The sequence below is a fragment of the Schistocerca serialis genome, chromosome 8 (assembly GCF_023864345.2).
Source record: "Schistocerca serialis cubense isolate TAMUIC-IGC-003099 chromosome 8, iqSchSeri2.2, whole genome shotgun sequence".
Taxonomy (NCBI): Eukaryota; Metazoa; Arthropoda; class Insecta; order Orthoptera; family Acrididae; genus Schistocerca; species Schistocerca serialis.
In genome coordinates this window covers 32,073,468-32,093,649 of record NC_064645.1, presented here as the reverse complement: position 1 = coordinate 32,093,649, position 20,182 = coordinate 32,073,468, and the positions used below count along the sequence as shown (strand labels likewise).

General features: G+C 45.1%; 1 protein-coding gene across 1 annotated transcript in view; it reads left to right on the top strand.

Moving 5' to 3' along the window:
* Positions 1 to 20,182, top strand: part of LOC126416157 (heat shock 70 kDa protein cognate 5) — an 87,834-nt gene that overhangs the window by 22,744 nt on the left and 44,908 nt on the right. Inside the window, exon 4 of the mRNA XM_050083712.1 lies at positions 15,766 to 15,889. Coding sequence (XP_049939669.1) covers positions 15,766 to 15,889 — 124 coding nt within the window. The remainder of the gene's footprint in view (positions 1 to 15,765; positions 15,890 to 20,182) is intronic.

Below are 20,182 nucleotides of genomic sequence, written 5' to 3'. Positions count from 1 at the left end.
CGATGCTGCAAATAGAGAGCTCTGCTTGCACCCCACGTGCGAGGCCAGCGGTCTTCACCAAATCCACCAGCCGCCTGCACGAACTGAGGATCGCCTCAGAACCCAAGCGACAGGCATAATTGGTGCCGACGTGAGCAACTACTTGCAGATGACTGCACCCCATACGCTCGATAGCTGCAGGCAAGGCCGCCTCCACATCTTGGATGAGGGCCTCCGGCAGACAGTGCACGTTGGAATTCTTTCCAGCCCTGTACGCTATTTCCCTAAGGGGTTCAATCACCCGCCTAACGTTGGAGCTCCCAGTAACCAGCAAGCCTTTGCCCTCGTGTGTGCCTGCTCGGGCCCTGCTGAAGGAGCAGCCATCTGCCCACTGACAGTATCGAAGATGAAGTGCTCATAGCTAAGGTATGCATCATAGAGCCCATGTTTACAAGGCTTTCTTGCTCCAAATGATTGGTTCGGTCATCTCCAAATATTTATCATTCCTCCTGGTACACCTTGCATATTCTTTTACATTACCTAAAATTGCCTGACAGTGCTCTCGTAGTTTACATATTCCAAGCCTGTAGGAAACTTCCAAGCCTGTAGGAAACTTCCAAGCCTGTAGGAAACTTCCAAGCCTGTAGGAAACTACTGGTTCTGATTTAAAGGTGTCGTCGAACCTGGTTTGAATTGCATTTTCATCCGGAACGGAACTTTTCTGATGGTTGTTCAATAAGAAATGGGAAAAGTAAACATTTGAGGGTGGAAGATCGGAATAATAAGTGTGCGAGGGCAGAATTCCCTAACAGACTTGTAGATAGTTTTGTTTGTGACATCAGCAGAGTGTGTTATTGCATAGTAGCAACACTTTATGCAGTTTTCTTAGTTATTTTTTGTACGTTGCAACCGAAAGGTATCTCGGATGTTGTCATCAAATACCAGCTGTGATGGACACATCCTTAGGGGGGAGTTCGTAGAGCACAACACTAATTTGGAGCCTCCAGATGAAAAATATTATGTTGACTCTGCCCTTTGCTGAAGTAAATTCTTTTCTCAGGGCTCAGCCATTCTTATGACATTGAGGTAAACACCTCATAACTCGTCACCAGTAACAATACTGTCCAGGAATGCTCAGCAGGAAAACCAGTGATGTTCATGAAAATAAAATAAAGCAGTTCGATTTTGTTGGTTTGTGTTAGAGCATGCAGTACTTCTGGACCTTGTCTATTGAATGCAAATCTCCACAATGGGTTAAATGGTTGCAGTAAATCATATATGTCGGTCAATTATTGACACTTCTTGAATGCTGAAAATCATTCATGTCAGAACAAAGTATCGTGAAACAAGAAAAGCTTTTTCTGACATGTTTTCCTGAAAGCACTTGTTGTGCACACAATACAAAGGATTCAAGCTGCTACAGCTGCCATCATTTCTAACGTGAAGCAAACAATAAGTCACTAATGAGCTACTCTTTACCACTGGTGACTATTTTTCAATGCTTCACAACATTCATATTTTTTAATTATGCAAAATGCAATATAGTATTCCCCCTCTTTTACACTTGTCCAAGGATTGGAGGATTGGTGGGGCAAATAGGGGGGGGAGTGTAAATGAGGTAAATCGCTTTCAAAGGTAGAAATGCTCTGGAAAAGCCAGGTGAAGGTTTCGAAATGTTTTTTGTTATATAATAGTGTACATTGATTTTATTTCTAGTACTTACCTCAAATGTGCAGTGAAAAAAAAAAACTGCTGATATTGCTCTGCCTTCTAATTATGCTTATCCAGTGGCAAGTTGAATGGTACTAATGGTTGGAACAGATAGCCTTCATGTGAGCTGATTATTTGTTTGCTTATATAATATAGCATGAAAACTGGAGCTATCCATAATAGAAATGTTATGTCTTTTTAAGAAACATCCAGATTTTAATAACAACTCAATATTTACGATTCAAAAAATCACAGTTGTAAGTATTATTGTTGTTTACAAAAGAAATCCATAATAGTTTTGTTGAGCTCTTGTTTGATATGCCTCAGTCTGTTCCTCCAATTTGTAGAGAGTATCAAGTGTATATTCACGCCCTTCAACAAAAAAAAAAGTCTTTAGTACCTCCACCGCTGCAATTGCCTGAGCACTGGGGCACAGTCTTCTCTTCCATCTTCTTCTCAGTCACTGAGAGAGGAATTAGGTGGCAATTTTTCTGCAGTGAATTCCCCCATGGTTCTTTCTTCTGCAGTTATAATGTTGTCATCTACCTGTAGAAATTCATTAAAAGTGCAACTTTGGCTGCAGTGTTTTCTGTCCCGCAGGAAGTAAGCCTTTACTTTCTTCTTCCTCACCTTCTGGCAGCTGCCACCTCATACTCTTACTGAATCCTACCGCTTCGGTTTTTTACTGTATCCTTCACCAGCCTTCCACAACACCCCCCTGCGGGTTCGGGGATAAGAATAGGCCCGCGGTATTCCTGCCTGTCGTAAGAGGCGACTAAAAGGAGTCTCAAATGTTTCGGCCTTATGTGATGGTCCCCTCTCGGGTTTGACCTCCATCTTTCTAAATTATTCCGAAGAGCGAGCCAATTGGGGAAGGGCGCCTTACATGGTGCACTGTATCCGTCGTGCGTTGAGACCTTTAGCCGGCTTTTTCGTCATTGCACTGGGGTCCCGCTCGTTTTCCATCTCTTGGGCGAGGATACGTCCCTGGGTGTGATTCCCACGCTGCAATCTGCAGTGTTTCTTTTAACTGCGACGACGACCTTGGACAGTTTTGCACCTAAGATCCAGCACGGTAGCCAGCCCGTTGTGGTGGGGCCGCCATGTACCCTCTTGGTTGTAGCCCCCTGACAACACAGGGATCGCTCTACTGATGCCTGCGCCGTTAACTCCCCACGTATGCCAAGGAGTAGATGCCCATCTCCTTGGGGCATCAGGACTCCCGGCAATGGTCGTCCTGCCAGGTGGCATTTGCTGTAGCTGGGTGGCGCCAGTGGGGAGGGCCCTTGGTCGGAGTAGGTGGCATCAGGGCGGATGACCCGCAATGAAGCGTGGTACATCATCTCTCGCTGGCGGCCAGCCGCCAGCAGTCTCTAAGCGTTCTCGGGCTCAATTTAATGCTGAAAAGTACAATCCGAAAACGTTCCCCTCTCTGGCCACGCCGTGGGAGGAACGTAAGTCTCAGGATGGCAGTAGCAATTACTCGCCCCGATTCTTAGTTTGTACGAGAGCTGATGGGGAGTCTTTTCTCTCCACAAAGCCTCAGTTCTTTGTCGAGCAAGTTTGGGGAGGTGGAGGGCTTGTCAAAAATGCGCTCTGGATCGGTCCTGATCCAAACGGCATCCTCTGCCCAGTCACGACGGTTACTTGCTTGTGACAAGTTGGGGGACGTTGCTGTTACGATCACACCGCATAAGAGTTTAAATATGGTCCAGGGAGTTATTTACCATAAGGACCTTCTTTTGCAGTCTGATGACGAGCTGCGCGCCAACTTAGAGCGCAGAGGTGTACATTTCATCCGGCGCGTTCATCGGGGTCCGAAGGAAAATCAGATCGCTACCGGTGCCTTCATCTTGGCCTTCGAGGGTGATACGTTACCAGAAAAGGTCAAGGTGATGGTCTACCGATGTGACGTCAGGCCCTATATTCCTCCCCCGATGCGGTGCTTCAAGTGCTGGAAGTTCGGCCATATGTCTTCCCGCTGCACTTCCAGCCTCACATGTCGAGATTGCGGACGCCCGTCTCATCCCGATACTCCATGTGCCCCGCCTCCCATCTGTGTCAACTGCGGGGAGCACCATTCACCTTGCTCGCCAGACTGCAGAATCTTCCAGAAAGAACGCAAAATCATGGAATATAAGACCCTGGACCGACTGACTTATACCGAGGCCAAAAGGAAATACGACCGTTTACATCCGGTGAGAATGACATCATCCTACGCCACTGCTACAACACCTGTGCTCGCCCCATCAGTTTCGCGACTTCCGGCCGGATCGCTGAGTGGTACAACTCCTCCTGCCGCCTTGCCAGTGGGGGCCTCTACCCACCGGGTTGCTCCTGCGCCACCTACCTCAGGGGCAACACCTTCCCCCCCCATCAGGGACGTCCGTCCCTGCTTCTAAGCCGGAGAAGAGTCCAACTTCTTCGGCTTCTCACGCTCGCAAGGGGTCCCTCGGGTCCCTCCCTTCCCAGGTTTCCACCAGTGGGAAGGCTGACGACCGACAGTGGCGTAAGTGCCCGCAATCAGCTGGTCGACGGGCTTCACGATCCTCCTCAGTCTCGGAGACTGAATCGGTGAAGCCCTCCCAGCTAGTTAAACCCAAGGAGCAGCGTGAGAAATCAAAGAAGAGCTCTAAGCCCAAGGAACTCGCGGTGGCAGCCACCCCACCGCCACCTTCCAGCTCTGCGTCTGAGGACGAGGTGGAGATCCTGGCGTCTGCTGAGGACCTCGATCTCGCCAGTCCCTCCGACGCCATGGAAAGCACTGGCACAGGTGCTCACTTGGAGGCAGCAGGTGACCCAGCGGCGTAATCTGCCTTCCCCGACCCATCACGCCTTTCCCAGCCATGGCCAATACCATCCTCCAGTGGAACTGCAGCGGTTTCTTCCACCATTTAGCTGAGCTCCGCCAACTTATCAGCCTTCGCCCTTTCTTCTGCATTGCTCTCCAGGAAACTTGGTTTCCAGCGATGCGAACCCCCGCCCTCCGTGGCTATCGGGGTTATTATAAGAACCGAGCAGCTTATGAAAGGGTGTCTGGTGGCGTCTGCATATATGTCCTTCACACTCTGCACAGCGAGTCTGTCCCTCTCCAGACGCCTTTAGAGGCTGTCGCTGTACGCGTGTGGACGCCACAGGCTGTTACCGTCTGCAGTCTTTACATTCCACCGGATGGTGATGTCTCGCAGCATGTCCTGGCTGCACTGGTCGCCCAATTGCCGCCACCTTTCTTGCTATTGGGTGACTTCAACGCCCATAACCCTCTGTGGGGTGGGTCAGTGGCCACAGGTCGAGGCGCCATCGTTGAGCATTTATTGTCGCAGCTCGATCTCTCGCTGTTAAATGATGGTGCCTTCACACACTTCAGTGTGGCGCATGGCACCTACTCCGCCATTGACCTTTCCATCTGTAGCCATAGCCTCTTACCGTCTGTCCAATGGAGTGTGCATGACGACCTGTGTGGTAGTGACCACTTTCCGCTCTTTTTGTCACTACTACAGCGTCACTCTCCTGGGCGCCCTAGCAGATGGGCTATGAATAAGGCTGACTGGGATTTGTTCTCCTCCACTGCCGCTTTTGAGCCTCTCTCTAGTGATGACATTGATGCGGTGGTTCAGTCGGTCACCACCGGCATCGTTACTACCGCCGAATCTGCCATTCCCCGTTCTTCTGGGTCCCCTCGGCGGAAGGCTGTGCCTTGGTGGTCGCCTGAGATCGCTGAAGCGATTAAAGATCGCCGGCGGGCGCTCCAGCGTCACAAGCGACATCCCTCCTTAGCCCACCTTATCGCCTTCAAACAGCTGCGTGCGCGGGCCCGCCTCCTTATCCTCCAAGGCAAGAAGAAGTGCTGGGAGCAGTATGTGTCCACCATTGGCCTCCATGTCACTCCCTCGCAGGTCTGGGCCAAGATTCGACGCGTCTACGGCTATCGGACCCCTGCCAGCGTCCCTGTGCTCTCACTGAATGGAGCCGTTTGTACTGACTCGGACGTCATTGCAAATCGCTTAGCAGAGCATTTTGCTATGAGTTCCGCTTCTGCGAATTACCCCCAGGCCTTCTGCTCCATTAAAGAGCGGCTGGAACGTCGGAGCCTTTCGTTTCGCACCAACCACCTGGAATCTTACAATGCTCCATTCAGTGAGCGGGAATTTCGCAGTGCCCTAGCTGCTTGCCCTGATATCGCTCCTGGGCCAGATGGCATCCACTGTCAGATGCTGAAACACCTTTCAGTGGACTGCCAGCGGCGCCTTCTCGATCTTTACAACCGTCTTTGGGTCGAGGGGGAGTTTCTGTCGCAATGGCGGGAAGGCATTGTCATCCCCGTTTTGAAACCTGGAAAGACCCCTCTGGAGGTGGACAGCTACCGTCCCATTAGCCTCACCAACGTTCTTTGCAAGTTGCTTGAACGGATGGTGAGCCGGCGCTTGCATTGGGTACTGGAGTCTCGGGGCCTTCTGGCTCCGTCTCAGGGTGGGTTCCGTAGAGGCCGCTGTGCCACCGACAATCTGGTGAGCCTGGAGTCGGCCATCCGTACTGCTTTTGCCCGCCGTCAGCACCTGGTCGCTGTCTTTTTCGACATGCGGAAGGCGTACGATACGACATGGCGTCATCACATTCTTTCTACGCTTCATGGATGGGGTCTTCGGGGTCCTCTGCCGATTTTTATCCGCAATTTTCTGTCGTGTCGTACCTTCCGCGTGCAAGTCGCGGCCTCGTATAGTTCCTCCCACGTCCAGGAGAACGGTGTGCCACAGGGCTCTGTTTTAAGTGTCTGTCTGTTTTTAATAGCCATTAACGGGCTTGCTGCGGCCGTGGGAAATTCTGTCTCCGCTTCCCTGTATGCTGACGACTTCTGCCTTTACTACAGCTCTACTGGCATTGCAGCTGTTGAACGTCAGCTACAGGGCGCTATCCGTAAGGCGCAGTCTTGGGCTGTAGCGCATGGGTTTCAGTTTTCGGCAGCCGAGACCCGCGTTATGCATTTCTGCCGGCGCCGAACAGTCCATCCTGAGCTGCGACTTTATCTTGCCGACGAACTCCTTGCTGTGGTGGAGACCCACAGGTTTTTGGGGGTGGTTTTCGATGCCCGGTTGACTTGGCTGCCTCATATCCGGCAGCTTAAACAGACGTGTTGGCGGCATCTAAACGCTCTGAGATGCTTGAGCCACACCCACTGGGGCGCCGACCGCTCTACCCTGTTGCGGCTCTACCAGGCGTTAATCCAGTCCTGTCGGGATTATGGGAGCCTGGCTTATGGCTCAGCATCCCCATCTGCGTTACGGGTGCTGGACCCAATTCTCCACAGCGGGATACGCCTTGCCACTGGTGCTTTCCGCACCAGCCCTGTGGGCAGCGTACTAGTGGAGGCAGGTGTACCTCCACTGCGGTTCCGACGCCAACGTTTGCTGGCCACTTATGCTGCCCAAGTTCTAAGCTCGCCCGGGCACCCAAACTATCGTCTCCTGTTCCCGCGGTCGGTCGTCCGTATGCCAGAACGTCGGCCCCGGTCTGGTTGTACAATAGCGGTCTGCGTCAAAGAGCTTCTCTCTGGGCTTCAGGTTTTCACTGTTCCACCTCCTTTCCGGGCTACTTTGCATACACCCCCATGGTGTGTTCGTCGCCCTTGCCTTCGGCTCGACTTGGCACGGGGCCCGAAGGACTCAGTCCCTCCAGAGGCCGTCCGCTGCCGCTTTTATTCCATCCTGGCCACGTATCAGGGCTCTGTTGTTGTTTACACTGACGGTTCGATGGTTGCTGGTCGTGTCGGATATGCGCTCACTCTAGGGGACCATTCCGAACAATGTTCCTTGCCAGATGGCTGCAGCGTTTACACTGCTGAACTGGTCGCCATCTTTCGTGCCCTAGAGTATATCCGCTCCTGCTCAGGTGAGTCCTTCGTTATCTGTAGCGATTCCCTGAGCGGTTTACGAGCTCTCGACCAGTGTTTCCCTCGTTCTCGTCTGGTGATGGCTATCCAGGAGTCTCTGCATACTCTCGCCCGTTGCGGCCGCTCTGTGGTCTTTGTGTGGACCCCCGGTCATGTCGGTATCCTAGGTAACGAACATGTTGACCGCCTGGCGAAAGAGGCCACCAGTAAGCCATCTCTGGACGTTGGCCTCCCAGAGACTGATTTGCGGGCAGTCTTCCGCCGCAAAATCTTGGCGCTATGGGACGATGAATGGCGCGAACTGACAATGTGCAATAAACTCCGTGCTGTCAAGGAGACGACGGCTTTGTGGCAGTCGTCCCTGCGAGCCACTCGCAGGGACTCAGTAGTTCTTTGCCGGCTCCACATTGGCCACTCCCGGCTGACACACAGTTATTTACTGCGCCAGGAGGACCCTCCTCTATGTCGCTGTGGGGCGGCTTTGACAGTGGCCCACATTTTGATGGCCTGCCCCCTTTTAGCTGTGGTCAGGCAGACATTTGCGCTGCCTGCTACGCTCCCTGCCCTTTTAACAGACAGCTCCACTATGGCTGACTTAGTTTTACGTTTTATTTGGGCAGGGGGATTTTATCATTTAATCTGAGTGTTTCTGTTTTATTTTGTTGTTTTGTGTTGATTCTGGCCTTTGGCCTATGATTTTAAACTGATTTTTTAATGTGTTTCTAAGTGGTTGGCTTTTCCTTTTTTCTTTCTATGGTCGGCCAACCACCGTCAAACTGTGTGGTTTTAGTTCGTTTTGTCTTGTCTTTGTCTCAGTTTCTCTTGTTCTGTATCATCTGTGGTCTCTTCTGTTCCTCGTTTTTATTCTCTGTGGGTGTTCTTTGTATTTGGACAAAGGGACCGATGACCGTAGCAGTCTGGTCCCTTTAATCCCCCAAACCAACCAACCAACCTTCCACAACATAGCTGTGAAATACAGTGCTTTCAGAACTGAAATCCTGCTAATGTGAGACCATCAGTGACACGTCTTTCACTGAGATTATTACTATAAAATGACGTGGAGTGTAAAATTCCCTGGGCTGCATTTGCTTGTGCTGTTAGCTAGGAAAAATTCTAACTGCACATTTCTTAAGTTCACATTAAGAGGATGTGCAGGACAGTGATCAAATGAAAGTTTTTTCCGTTTTGAACCCCCATTTTTGCATCAGGTGTAGCTAACAGCTTTCTAAAAAGATGTGAGGTCATACAAGCTTTGTGATTGGCATCATATCTAGCTGGAAGTGAACATTTATCTACAAAATGAGGCTTTTGTTATTTCCCTGTTGCAAAGGGGTTGAGCTCCTCGGAGTCAACATTTGCACCCATCATCACTTTTAGCCTTAATTTATCGTGTTTGCCACCATAGCATTTATCACCATTGAATGACAATATTTTGTTTGGCAACAAATTTAAAAAAGTCCAGTTTCATCAATGTTAAATATGTTTTTGGCTTCATAATTTGCAGTTGACTTTGATAATTTTCTGTTTATCTACTGCTACACAGTACCACTGTCTGCATCATTTGATTCACCACAGACAGTTTTATAACAGGCATATCTTCTTCTAAACATGGCTGTTCAGCCATTGGAGGTGCTGAAATTCTCAGTGCCAAGAATGTTGACCACTTTAAGTGCTTTGTCCCTTAAAAGCATGACATCAACTGGAATACATTCTGCTGCCCTTAATGTCTCAGACCAATGTTTTGTTATTTTATCCAAATATTCACATACAAAGAACATCCATTACTTTTGTTTTTGGGCATTTGGTGCACTTCCTCTGGCACTAGATGTATTTTCTGTTTCTTTTCTTTTTTTTTCCAATTGTGTTTAATGTTCATACTGAAAGTTGCAATTTGTGGGGAGGAACCCACTTTCTCCAAAATCTGGACCATTGCTTCAATAGTAAAATATTTTCTTTCTTTCCTCTCCATTGGTCAGAAACAGTAAAAATATCATAACAGGCAAAGATTAAGAAGGAAACTAGTCAAGAAACAAAAGCAATTGTGGCAAATGTCGTGGCCTCCCAACTCTGGTACAACAACAACAAAAATCAAAATGAAAACAAGAAAATGACAGGTGATAAATACTCTCACAGCGCTGCACCGTGGTCACCTGGTCGTATGGCACTTGATGTGAGGTGAGGTGGCGTGTGACCAAAGGCCACAGTGGACCAAAGAAACTCTCAAGCATATACTGTGCATATGTTGTTGCAGTCGAGGTTCATCACACAATAACTCTAGCACATGGCTGAAATGTGGTTTAAAAAGTAAGCGAGTGTGTGGACTTGAACTTGCTACTTTGTATCTACATTTTGTGACATTTACTGTTGGACCACGAACTCGTACAACATTGTAACAGCTGTAGAAGACAACACTTTCGCGAGACATCCGTATTCAATTGTGTTACCAAATCATGGGTATGGCTTAACTTGGAACTCTTTGACAGGTGGCTAGTTCTGTTGGCTGCCTTAAATGAACAACTTGGACTTACTTGTCTAAGACTGTACATGCATTACTTTGTTTGGTAAACACTTGAGTGACCCTGTCAACTCCCTGTCCCCCAACTATGTAATTGACAAACAATCTTTTTAAAGCATTGTCCACCAGATTATTATACATTTTTCCACTTTTGTATGATGTGCCACGTGCATATCTAATGATATCTTCCAATTAAATCGAATGTAATGCTCTGGAAAGTATTGCACCCAATCTCATACTTATTCATATATTCTGTAAGCATGTATTTTCTATACTATGTTAGGGTGCAGAGCTATATTAAACGCTGTCCAAACGTCAAGAGATGCCCAAATGTCAATAAACATTGCATAAATGTGTGTTCAGTCAACAGCGTCATTCTGTATCTTCTGGATTAACACCACTGGTGCTTGCGAAATCTGTGTTGGTTCCCACAGGAAAGGTCTGCCGTATCCAAATATAATAATCAGCTGTAAGTGCAAAGTAAGTTCCAGAAATTTCTGATGGCTCAGACTGGTTCTGTGCAGCTACTCTATAACTCTTCTTAGCCTGGAATAACCTGTACATCTAATCGTGTAGGACACTGTTGTTTTGCCGTTCTGTGAAGACTTCTCCTTAGATGAAACATTGTATCTCACTAACTCAGTTCTGACAGAGACAAAAAAGAAAAATTATCATGTTGGGATTTTCTGTGATCTTGCTACTGCTTTCAGTTGTACGGATTAACACCATACAATTTTACAAAGGCATTGCACTTCCATGGATAGTTGTATCTTAGTGATGGAAAATGAGGATCACATTGACCTTCTTTTCCAGCACTACAGCTCATGATGAGACGGGGCCTTGTTTGACCACCTATGTCATCTAATCCTCTTTTGACTTCACCAGCCTTATGCAGTCTGTACTCCTACCTTTCTCAGATATGTCGTCCAGCCATTGCAGTCTCGATCTCCCCACTGAGTGGCTTTTATCTGACTTTGCAGTTAGCACCTTCTTTGGCTGTCGTACTTCCTATCTCTGACATTTCTGACCTGTTGTGTTATTGTCCTTGTTCTGCACCCATACACAACTGGTTTTATAACTGTTTCGTAAACTTATGTCTTCAGCTGTCTTGGAATGTTAGAAGATTGCTACATGTTACAGAAGCTATAATAATAATAAAAAAAGAAGCTATAATAACACCTGTTACCTGCAGCTATTCTTGCTTTGTCCCTCTTGTTACTGTATTATCTTCTGTAACCATGTCGCCCAAATACTTGAACCAATTTACTCTCTCAAAGCTTTCGGTCTGCTCAACGTCTCTCCACCTTGTGTGGATTTGTTTTTTTCCAAGCCAAGTGTAGCCACTTTGCATTCAAATACTACAGTTTTCCAGCGTAGCATAGCTGTCATCTGCAAATACCTTATTCCGAGTTGTTCTGTTGAAAAGTGTACTATTTATTTTGCTTCAGTTTTCACATGACAGCCTCCAGAGCCAAATTCATATTCTTGAGGGGGGAAAAAACCTTGTTTCACAAAGCGACTAGCATCCAGCGCACGGTAGTCTATCGATTATTCATATGTCTTTGAAATGCATACCTGTCGGTTTTTGAACACATTATAAGTTGATTTCTGAATGAATGGTAAGTTGATCTGTGAATGTGTGCGTAGTATACATGATGTCTCTGTCAGAGGAATCCTCATCGCATATAGAAACAAACTTTCCTACAGACAAAAGGGGCTATACGAGCTGAGCGGAGTTAAGGCCGAGTGTTTATGATCTGTCGCCGCTCGTGGCATGACTTATTTTTGTGCACGCTACCGCAGCTAACACTTAAAAAGGGAGGAATCGTCTCATTAGCAAAACAATGGCAAGAGACTGCTATTTGTTGTTACTTACACTGCTGCTTTTTTTGATAATGATCAACAAGAACCAAATAATAGACTGCATATGAAGGATGTTCTGAACGAGAATTTAGCGAAAATTTTTCTCCGTTTGAAAATCTTTGCAGATGCCTCTTTAGTACATTACATTCTGCACAGAAATTAGTCATCTTAGATTTAAAAATCCAGTCAGTTGCCTTGTTTCATTTCTGACTATCACATTAGGCATAAGAATAATACGAATATAAACATGATATGATATGTATATTCTTCTGCGTTTACTGTTGTCTCACTCTAGTTTCATAGTTTATTAGGCAGACAGGATTTAAATGAGATATCAGCAAACACGAAAGAATACATGGCAAAATGTTTATATTCGTATTATTCTTATGATGAAGAGAATAGTGCATGTGATTCACAATTCATAAAAGTTCCTATTAGCAACCATCTCTTCTCACAGGTAGGAAAAAATTCAGAACGTAGAGTTGGCCATATTGACAAACATCCCAAACAGCCTTGTCAGTCGGATTTTCGTAGTACATTGAAATGAAATGCTGTTCCCATTCGAAGATGAACAATACAGAATTTGTATTTACTTCGTTGGATAATTTATGAAAATGCAGTGATCAAAACTCAGGGCGGAGAAAAAAAGCTCGTCTTCCACCTTTTTTTAAATTTATTTTCTGACGTAGAGGTTTTGGCACCAGTATTTATCTTTGTGCCTGCAAAGCATGCCTGTGTAGCGCTACATACATTCGACGGCAGAAGTTAGTTGTGGTGGCACCTACCAACATTTTTCGGAACTTGCGCTTACTTTGCACTCGATTCTAAGCGGCAGGCGTTTTTTGGATTACAAAAACCGGAAAAAAAGTGCGGCTTAGATTCGAGTCAATACGGTAAATCATACTTGGTTTGTTGTAATAGGTGCACAGGCAGTGATGGCTACATTGTTGTGCGCCCAAGTGAAATGGACCGTAAACAGTAAAGAGGAGAGAATAGAAGCCTTTGAAATGCGATGCTACGGAAGAACGCTGAAAGTTAGGTGGGTAGGTTGAATAACTGATGAAGTGATAATTGAATTGACTAAAAGGGGGGAAAAAAGTTTAACTGGACTAAAAGAAGGCATAGGTTTGTAGGCTAAATCCGGAACATCAAGGAATTGTGATTTTGTCGTGTAGGGGAGTGGGAGGGGAAGGGGTAAACATTGTAAAAGGAAACAAAGGTTTGACTACAGGAAGCAGTACAAGTTGTTTTAGAGTGTCACAGGTTCAGGGAGTTAAACGGGATAGTTAAGCATGGAAAGGTGCATTGAAATAGTCTTCAGACTGATCTCAGCCATTGCACTCTCACAGTATTGGTGTCAGGTAACTCATAATTAAAAAGAATAATTCTCGTAATAATGGAGACCTATTTAGAATAATTAGTTTTTCTTCATAATCTGAGATTCTGTGTCTTACAGTGTGTCTTAGAATGTACCGTTAATCCCCATTTTTACTGTTGGAGTAAATTTACACAAGTGTTAGGCTTGTTATGTGTTTACTTAGAACAATACTTTATCACTTCTGAAAGCATGTTAAATGTGTGGACTCAGGCTGCATTACATCAAGAAATGAATGCACTAAGCTAGAATGTTTGTCTGCAAGTGTTTTGGACTGCAAAACATTAAAAGTCTAACTTTTTGTTGCCTTGTCATAGTGCTTATTCAGTTTTTGCTATGTTATGTATGTAGATGAATACAAATTTCTATGTTTCTTCACACTTATGAAAGCAAATTAGATTGCCGTGAAACAGTTGTAGATCTGTTTAGTGGTTTGTATGCACCACTGCAGTGTAGTGTGTGATCCTCTTTTGTGAATTAGTAAGGTAAGACTAGCCATATGAGGAAGATGCTACACCAATTTAGATTCTTAAATAAAATTTTCTGGTCTGCACTATTCGCAAGGTTATGGGAAATGCCAGAACAACTGCTTTTTCCTCTTATTTTTTAGCTCAGCCAAAGCATCACTTAACAAACATACGTAAATGTGATGTGCATGCAAAGCTCTGCTCAGAAAAGTGGACCAACATTTTATAATACATTGCTTACTAGTAGAGATAAATGGAAGATTGTGTAATGTGTTTGTAAGAAAAGTTGAATTTCATAGTTTATGTTGACATTGCTAAATCATTGACTGGTAATGAAAGTGTATCAAAGGTCATACAAAAGCACAGCATTGTAGTACTCCACAAGTTACACTGCCATACACCAAGAATTATTGCATATTAAAGATATGATGATTACCGTTCCCTCCTAAGGGATGTAGTTTTTCCTGCATTTAAACTTGAAATGACTTGTGTTTACGTTCGATATGACTCCTGTAACGTGGAGCAGAAAGCAATACTTAAATATGAATCTCCATATGCTGTTGCTGGCACATCTGCGAGAGTTATCCTTTGTGTTTTTAAGCTTCTTTGCCTCAAAGGTATTACTTTGTCATATTTTTTGTTGTCTTACAACCATGCCCACCAAAGTGTCTTCTACATCTACTCTCTGCAAACAATCACGAGGTGAGTGGCAGAGGGTACATTCCATTGTACCAATTATTAGCATTTCGTCCCGTTTCACTCGTATACGGAACGCAGGAAGAATGAGTGATTGAATGCCCTGTGCGTGCAGTAATTATTCTAATCTCATCCTCACAATCCCTATGTGAGCAATATATAGGGAATTGTTGTATATTCCTAGAGTCATCTTTTAAAGCTGGTTCTTGGGACTTTGACGTTCTCAAGATAGTTTACATCTATCATCGAGTCTCTTCCAACTCGGTTCACTGTCTCTCTCTGTGACACCCTCCCACAGATTAAATAATCCTGTGACAATTTGCGCTGCCCTTCTCTATATACGTTTAATATCCCCCATTACTCGTTTTTGGTATGGGTCCCACACACTTGAGCAATACTCTAGAAACAGTTACACAATTTATTTGTAAGCAATCTCCTTTATGGGCTGATAGCAGTTCCCCAATAAACTGAAATCTGCCACCTGCTATACCCATGACTCAGCCTAGTATTTTTTTTTTGTTATCAGTTCTTTGGTCAGCTTTAGTCTTCCTGTTATCTAATTAGACACCTGGACACCTCTATTGACACAGCAGTAATGAATTTTTCTTTTCATGCTTCATATGCTTACATGATTGTTTTAATTAAATCTGGTGTTACTATCATTATTTGTAGCCTATAACTGTTGTGGAATATTTACCTAGTTTGTTCCATGAGCACATTGCACACATTTAACCTCTCTAAATTTAACCTGCTGTATCTTGTGTTTTAGCTCAAATGCGCTAAGTCTTAACCATTGTATTAATCAAATAACTGAAGAAAAGTGTGAAAATTAAATGTGGCATTTGGAATGCAGGTACTTGGTAGTTGCAACTATTTGTAAGGAGGGGTACAGTGATACGCAGATTTGACACATCATCAAACTGTGGTGAACTAGTTGAGACAGAACTGTGACTGTAATGATGAACTCTCGCCCCTCACACTTGGCATTCCATTTTAACTCATCTGTTTGAGATATGGTCAATGCTTTGAATACACTTGTATGGTGGAGTGTTTTTTACCAGTGATACTTGCTTTAGTGTTTTCTTCCAGTCCTATCTTGTCTGGAGTGCAAACAGAAAGTTTGAGGAATTATTTGTAAATAAATCACGTGCATCATTGTAGGTTGTGTTGTAACAGTATTCTTCTTTTGGTATTTGGAGGTAAATATTATTTGCTGATAATTGTCAGTATCATTTAGTAGTCACTAACAACCATTCACCATAAAATATTCCAGATGGCGAAAGACTTGTGGGAATGCCAGCAAAGCGTCAAGCTGTTACTAATTCTGCAAATACGTTTTATGCAACCAAGAGACTTATTGGAAGAAGGTTCAATGATGCTGAAGTGCAGAAGGACATGTAAGAATTGTGCCACTTCTCTAAAAGTTGAATTTTTCTGTGCATATAATTTACTGTACATTGGATACTATTTGAGTACTAAATTTTGTGTAAATAAGAAACACATGACTTAATCCGTGCTTAGTTATAATCCGGTTGAGAAGCATACATCACACAAGTTTACAAAAGTGTTTTCTTTTAACATTCTTTGACAGTGTGTCTTTCCTTTGTCGAAGTTAATAAAAGTTTTGGAAATGGCTGACTCACATGTTGACAGTGTGGTAACACAATGATACCTCTAACTTGGAGTAGTAGTATTGACACAGTATTTGAGACTGGCTGAATAGGTCCACCTCACCTGCTCTGTATTGCCCCCACCACTCTGAGAATATTCTCAGTCATTTGAGAAAATCGTGAAAATGAACAAAATACTGTTGAATGCTCAGACATACACTTAAAGTACTCTCAAATCCACATATTCAACAGTATTTTCATTTATCTTTGATCTGCTCTAATGGATTTCCAAAAAGTATACCAACACATCCATCTCATCATTTATATACACCCTTCTGAGTGAGAATGTATCCCCACAACAGAATAATGGAACATTCTGAAAACTAAAGAGTATTTGGGAAGTTACTACTTGACAGACTTCAATGGGAGGCTGGCAGTTTAATATAAATGTTTAAATAGCTCACATGAGAGAAGAGAACAGAATGAGCTACTTATGGTCTGCTCTTCATTTGGTTCTCTCCATTACATAGTAGTGAAATGCCTTAAAGATCAAATGGGTTGTCGTCATGGGAATAAAATTCATTTCCATCTTGTGCTAAATTGATATGGTCAGAATCATGGTTGCATCTAATGATTTAGTGGAGAATAAAATATGGCTCAAGCCAAATTGGTTTATTACTTTGTTTTAATAAATGCGGCAAACTTACAAAAAATAAAATAAATAAAAAAATCATGATTGAAGATATTCAGCCTGAGGGTAAACTGTGATGGACATGGCCACTCCACTTATAGCACTAGTAATGCCTCTGTCTGTAAATATATGAACTACACTGATGATTAAAAACATTGTTTTGGTGTTTGTTACTTCTTGTGCATAATTGCCACATAGGCAGTCACTTGTCTTGCTTAAGGCTAGGATAACAAGGAACATGCTGCCAACAAGGGCCGAATGCAAGTTTTCCAGCTGCAGGCGACAACTTTTAAATCAGCCGCCAGTACTAGTAGCCGACAAATTACATTTGTAAGCTGCACTATTCAAACACTATGCTAACTGATGCTGTTGTGGCACATTGGCATCAACACACTTATGTGACACTGAGTGCTCTTGTTAGAGGAACTAAGTTACAAGGTATAGTGTGAACCAACAAGTAATTTTAATCAAGCAGTAGCATGTGTAGTTCTTGTGAACTCCGTGTTGCTGCAAATGGTTATTGAAAAGTGAGCATTGATGGAACACTTACATTGTATCATTATTAGGTTTATTATTTTTGAAAGGGTTGTGGTGACAACTCTGCAGGGTACCCCAGATTTTACGCTAGTTTCAAGGAAAAATCTGTGTTGCAATAACAAGTACATGAATTAGTATAGATTGCTACATACCACATAGAGACGGTGTTGGATGGCAGGCACGCACACTAAAGAGTAAGCTGAGCTAGCAAGCATCCATCACACATTCATACTTACACACATTACGGTGAGCACCTGTCCCCCAATGGGGCTCACCACTCTGTGGTGAGTTTGTGTTTGGCTACCATGGGCTCCCAGCTTTTGCAGCACATTTTCCCTCTCGTACTGCATGTCTATCCTCCTATTTTTGTCCCGTCCCTAGGGAGGGGAAATTTGCAGGAACATGTCTGCACTTTCAGTAGCCTGACGTCAGAACAGTCCCCACACATCTTTTCCCTATCCTTACTGTGTTTCGGCGTTTGATGATTCTTTGTTTCTTCTTCCTCACTGTGCACTCCTCCCAAGCGTCTGTCGTGTAACAGGTGACTAATTCCCAGCCTCAGGTCGACAAGTAGGTTGTGAGAATACCTCATGGTACAGCCATGGCCCAGGGAGAGGTGATTGCCTGAGCTGTTACCTTTCCAAATTGCCAATTGGTCCCTCAGTTAGGAGCTCTGGAGGTGTGACCTCTGGTGTGAGGGCCGCCGCCCCCCCCCCCCCCCCATCTTGAGCTGGGTTGCATTCCCTTCCCTACATCCAATCCTTCCCACCCTAGCTCCCACCCCCCTCTTTCTTCTTTGGTGTTTCCCTTTTTAACTTGTTTCCATAGTGTGAGTCATTTGGGGACGAATCCACTCCCTAGTGTCTCTGGTGTGGGTTCCTCTCCTCCTCCTCTCCCCCCCCCCTCCTCCTCCTTCCCCACGATAGTCTCCCCATCCCACCTCAATAGGTCATGGCCACATGTAGCCAGTCCAGCTGCCTTGTGTATGTGTAGGAGTTGTTGCTCATCATTTTGGGGCATTGTAACTTCCAGCAATAAAGTCCATGGCAGGTAGACCTTGGCGTGGCTGGGTACACCCATGGGGTGAGCCCCTGATAGTAGTGGGTGCTAAGCTTCATGCTTCTGGCCACTCTTCCACGGCTGCATCTTCAAACAGGAACGGTTATCTGTCTTCTCTTACAGTTGCTTCCCCACCCTTCCCCTCCAGTGCCACCCAAACTGGTGGGGAAGGGTGGCAGACTTTAGTACGTTATAAACTGCTCTGCATGTGGGGACAGTCTTCGTCCCCTCTCATGAGATTTCCTGTTGATTTTTCGTCAGGGCACTGATGACCGTGATGTCGAGCGCCCCCTCAACCAAACTCATCATCATCATCCAGGGCCACCCTTTGGGAGGAGGGCCAGGCCTGCTGGCTTGGATCAAAATCCTTTCCCCATTACTTGGTCTGCACCAGGACAGACGAGAGACTTTAACTGCTCCCAAGCTGCTCCTTTCTGTAGAAAATTTGGTGAAGTTGACTCACTAAGATGTGACCTGGTTCCCTACTGGTTAAAACATCTGCCAGTCATTCGACGTCCCTTTGTGCTTTCAAGTGCTTTGGACACATCATGGTGAGCATCACTCCTCACCAGGCCTTAAATATGACCCAGGCCATAATCTTCCAAGGGCCATCCTCTTTCAGTCTGACAAAGAAACTGGGACTGGTCCGGCATGGTGCAGCATTCATTTCATCTGGCAAGTCTAGGGAGGTTTTTTTGAAGGAGAATCATGTTGATGCAGGCATTTTTATCATGTCTTTTGAGGGGATACCCTTCTGGAAAAAGTTATAGTTAACTATTGCGACATGAAGCCTTATATCTCACTTCCAATGTGTTGCCTCCGGTGTCTCCATTTTGGTCACATATCTTCGCGATGTGATGTAAATCCTATTTGTGGTGGCTACGGCTGCCTCTCCATGTGGGGCATCCTTGTGCTCCACTGCCCAAGTGCATGGACTGTTCTGGTCCATATTCTCCTTGCTCATTAGGTTACCTGATCTATAAAAAGAAAAGGAAGGTACAAGAATTTAAAACTCTTGACTGTTTATCCTAATCATAAGCCTGACAGAAATTTGACAATCTCCACCTGATATCTTTAATGTCTGTCTTTGCTTCTGTTTCATCCTTTCCTCCTCTTCCTCCCCCCCCCCCCACCCCCCCACCCTCTTCCCCCCTCCTCCTCCCTTATTAACTTTGGCCTGTTTTCTTCCCTTTCCTCCTCTCACAGAACCGCTCCTTCTCTTCAGCCAGAGAAGAAATCTTCTCTGGCACCCACAGAGGATGGGGCTCCCACTAGAAATCCCCATCTCCAATGTCTCCAGGACAAGAAACCTTTTATTTTGAACAGGACCAATGCTCTGTGGGCCTCAAGGCTGCTCATTCTTTCATATCTTACAATTCCTATGACTCTCTCTCTTTGCTACCACATCTCCTCACACACTCCTTAGGAGGAGTAGCAGACTCATAAGTTCAGGACAAAGCCTCTCTGACATCCTATGGGGTGTTGCTCCCCCTCCCTCTGAATTCAATCATACATCCATTGATGACACTCAATGCTTACCTCTGACGGTCACTGACTTGGCACAGTGATCTATTCTGGCCTCTTCAGTGGCCATCGAGCCTCTAATACTACTCTCCTCTGATGAAACACTTATCACCATCTTCCAGAATTGGTCTCTTCATTCTCTCTGCTATGTAGCTTTCGTTGTATTGCAGGAATCTTGTTTCATGGATACACATAGTGGTTTCTGAGCCTTCTGCCAGAACTGGGTTGATCCTTTGAGAGCCTCCAGTGTACATTGGTTCACATGGACA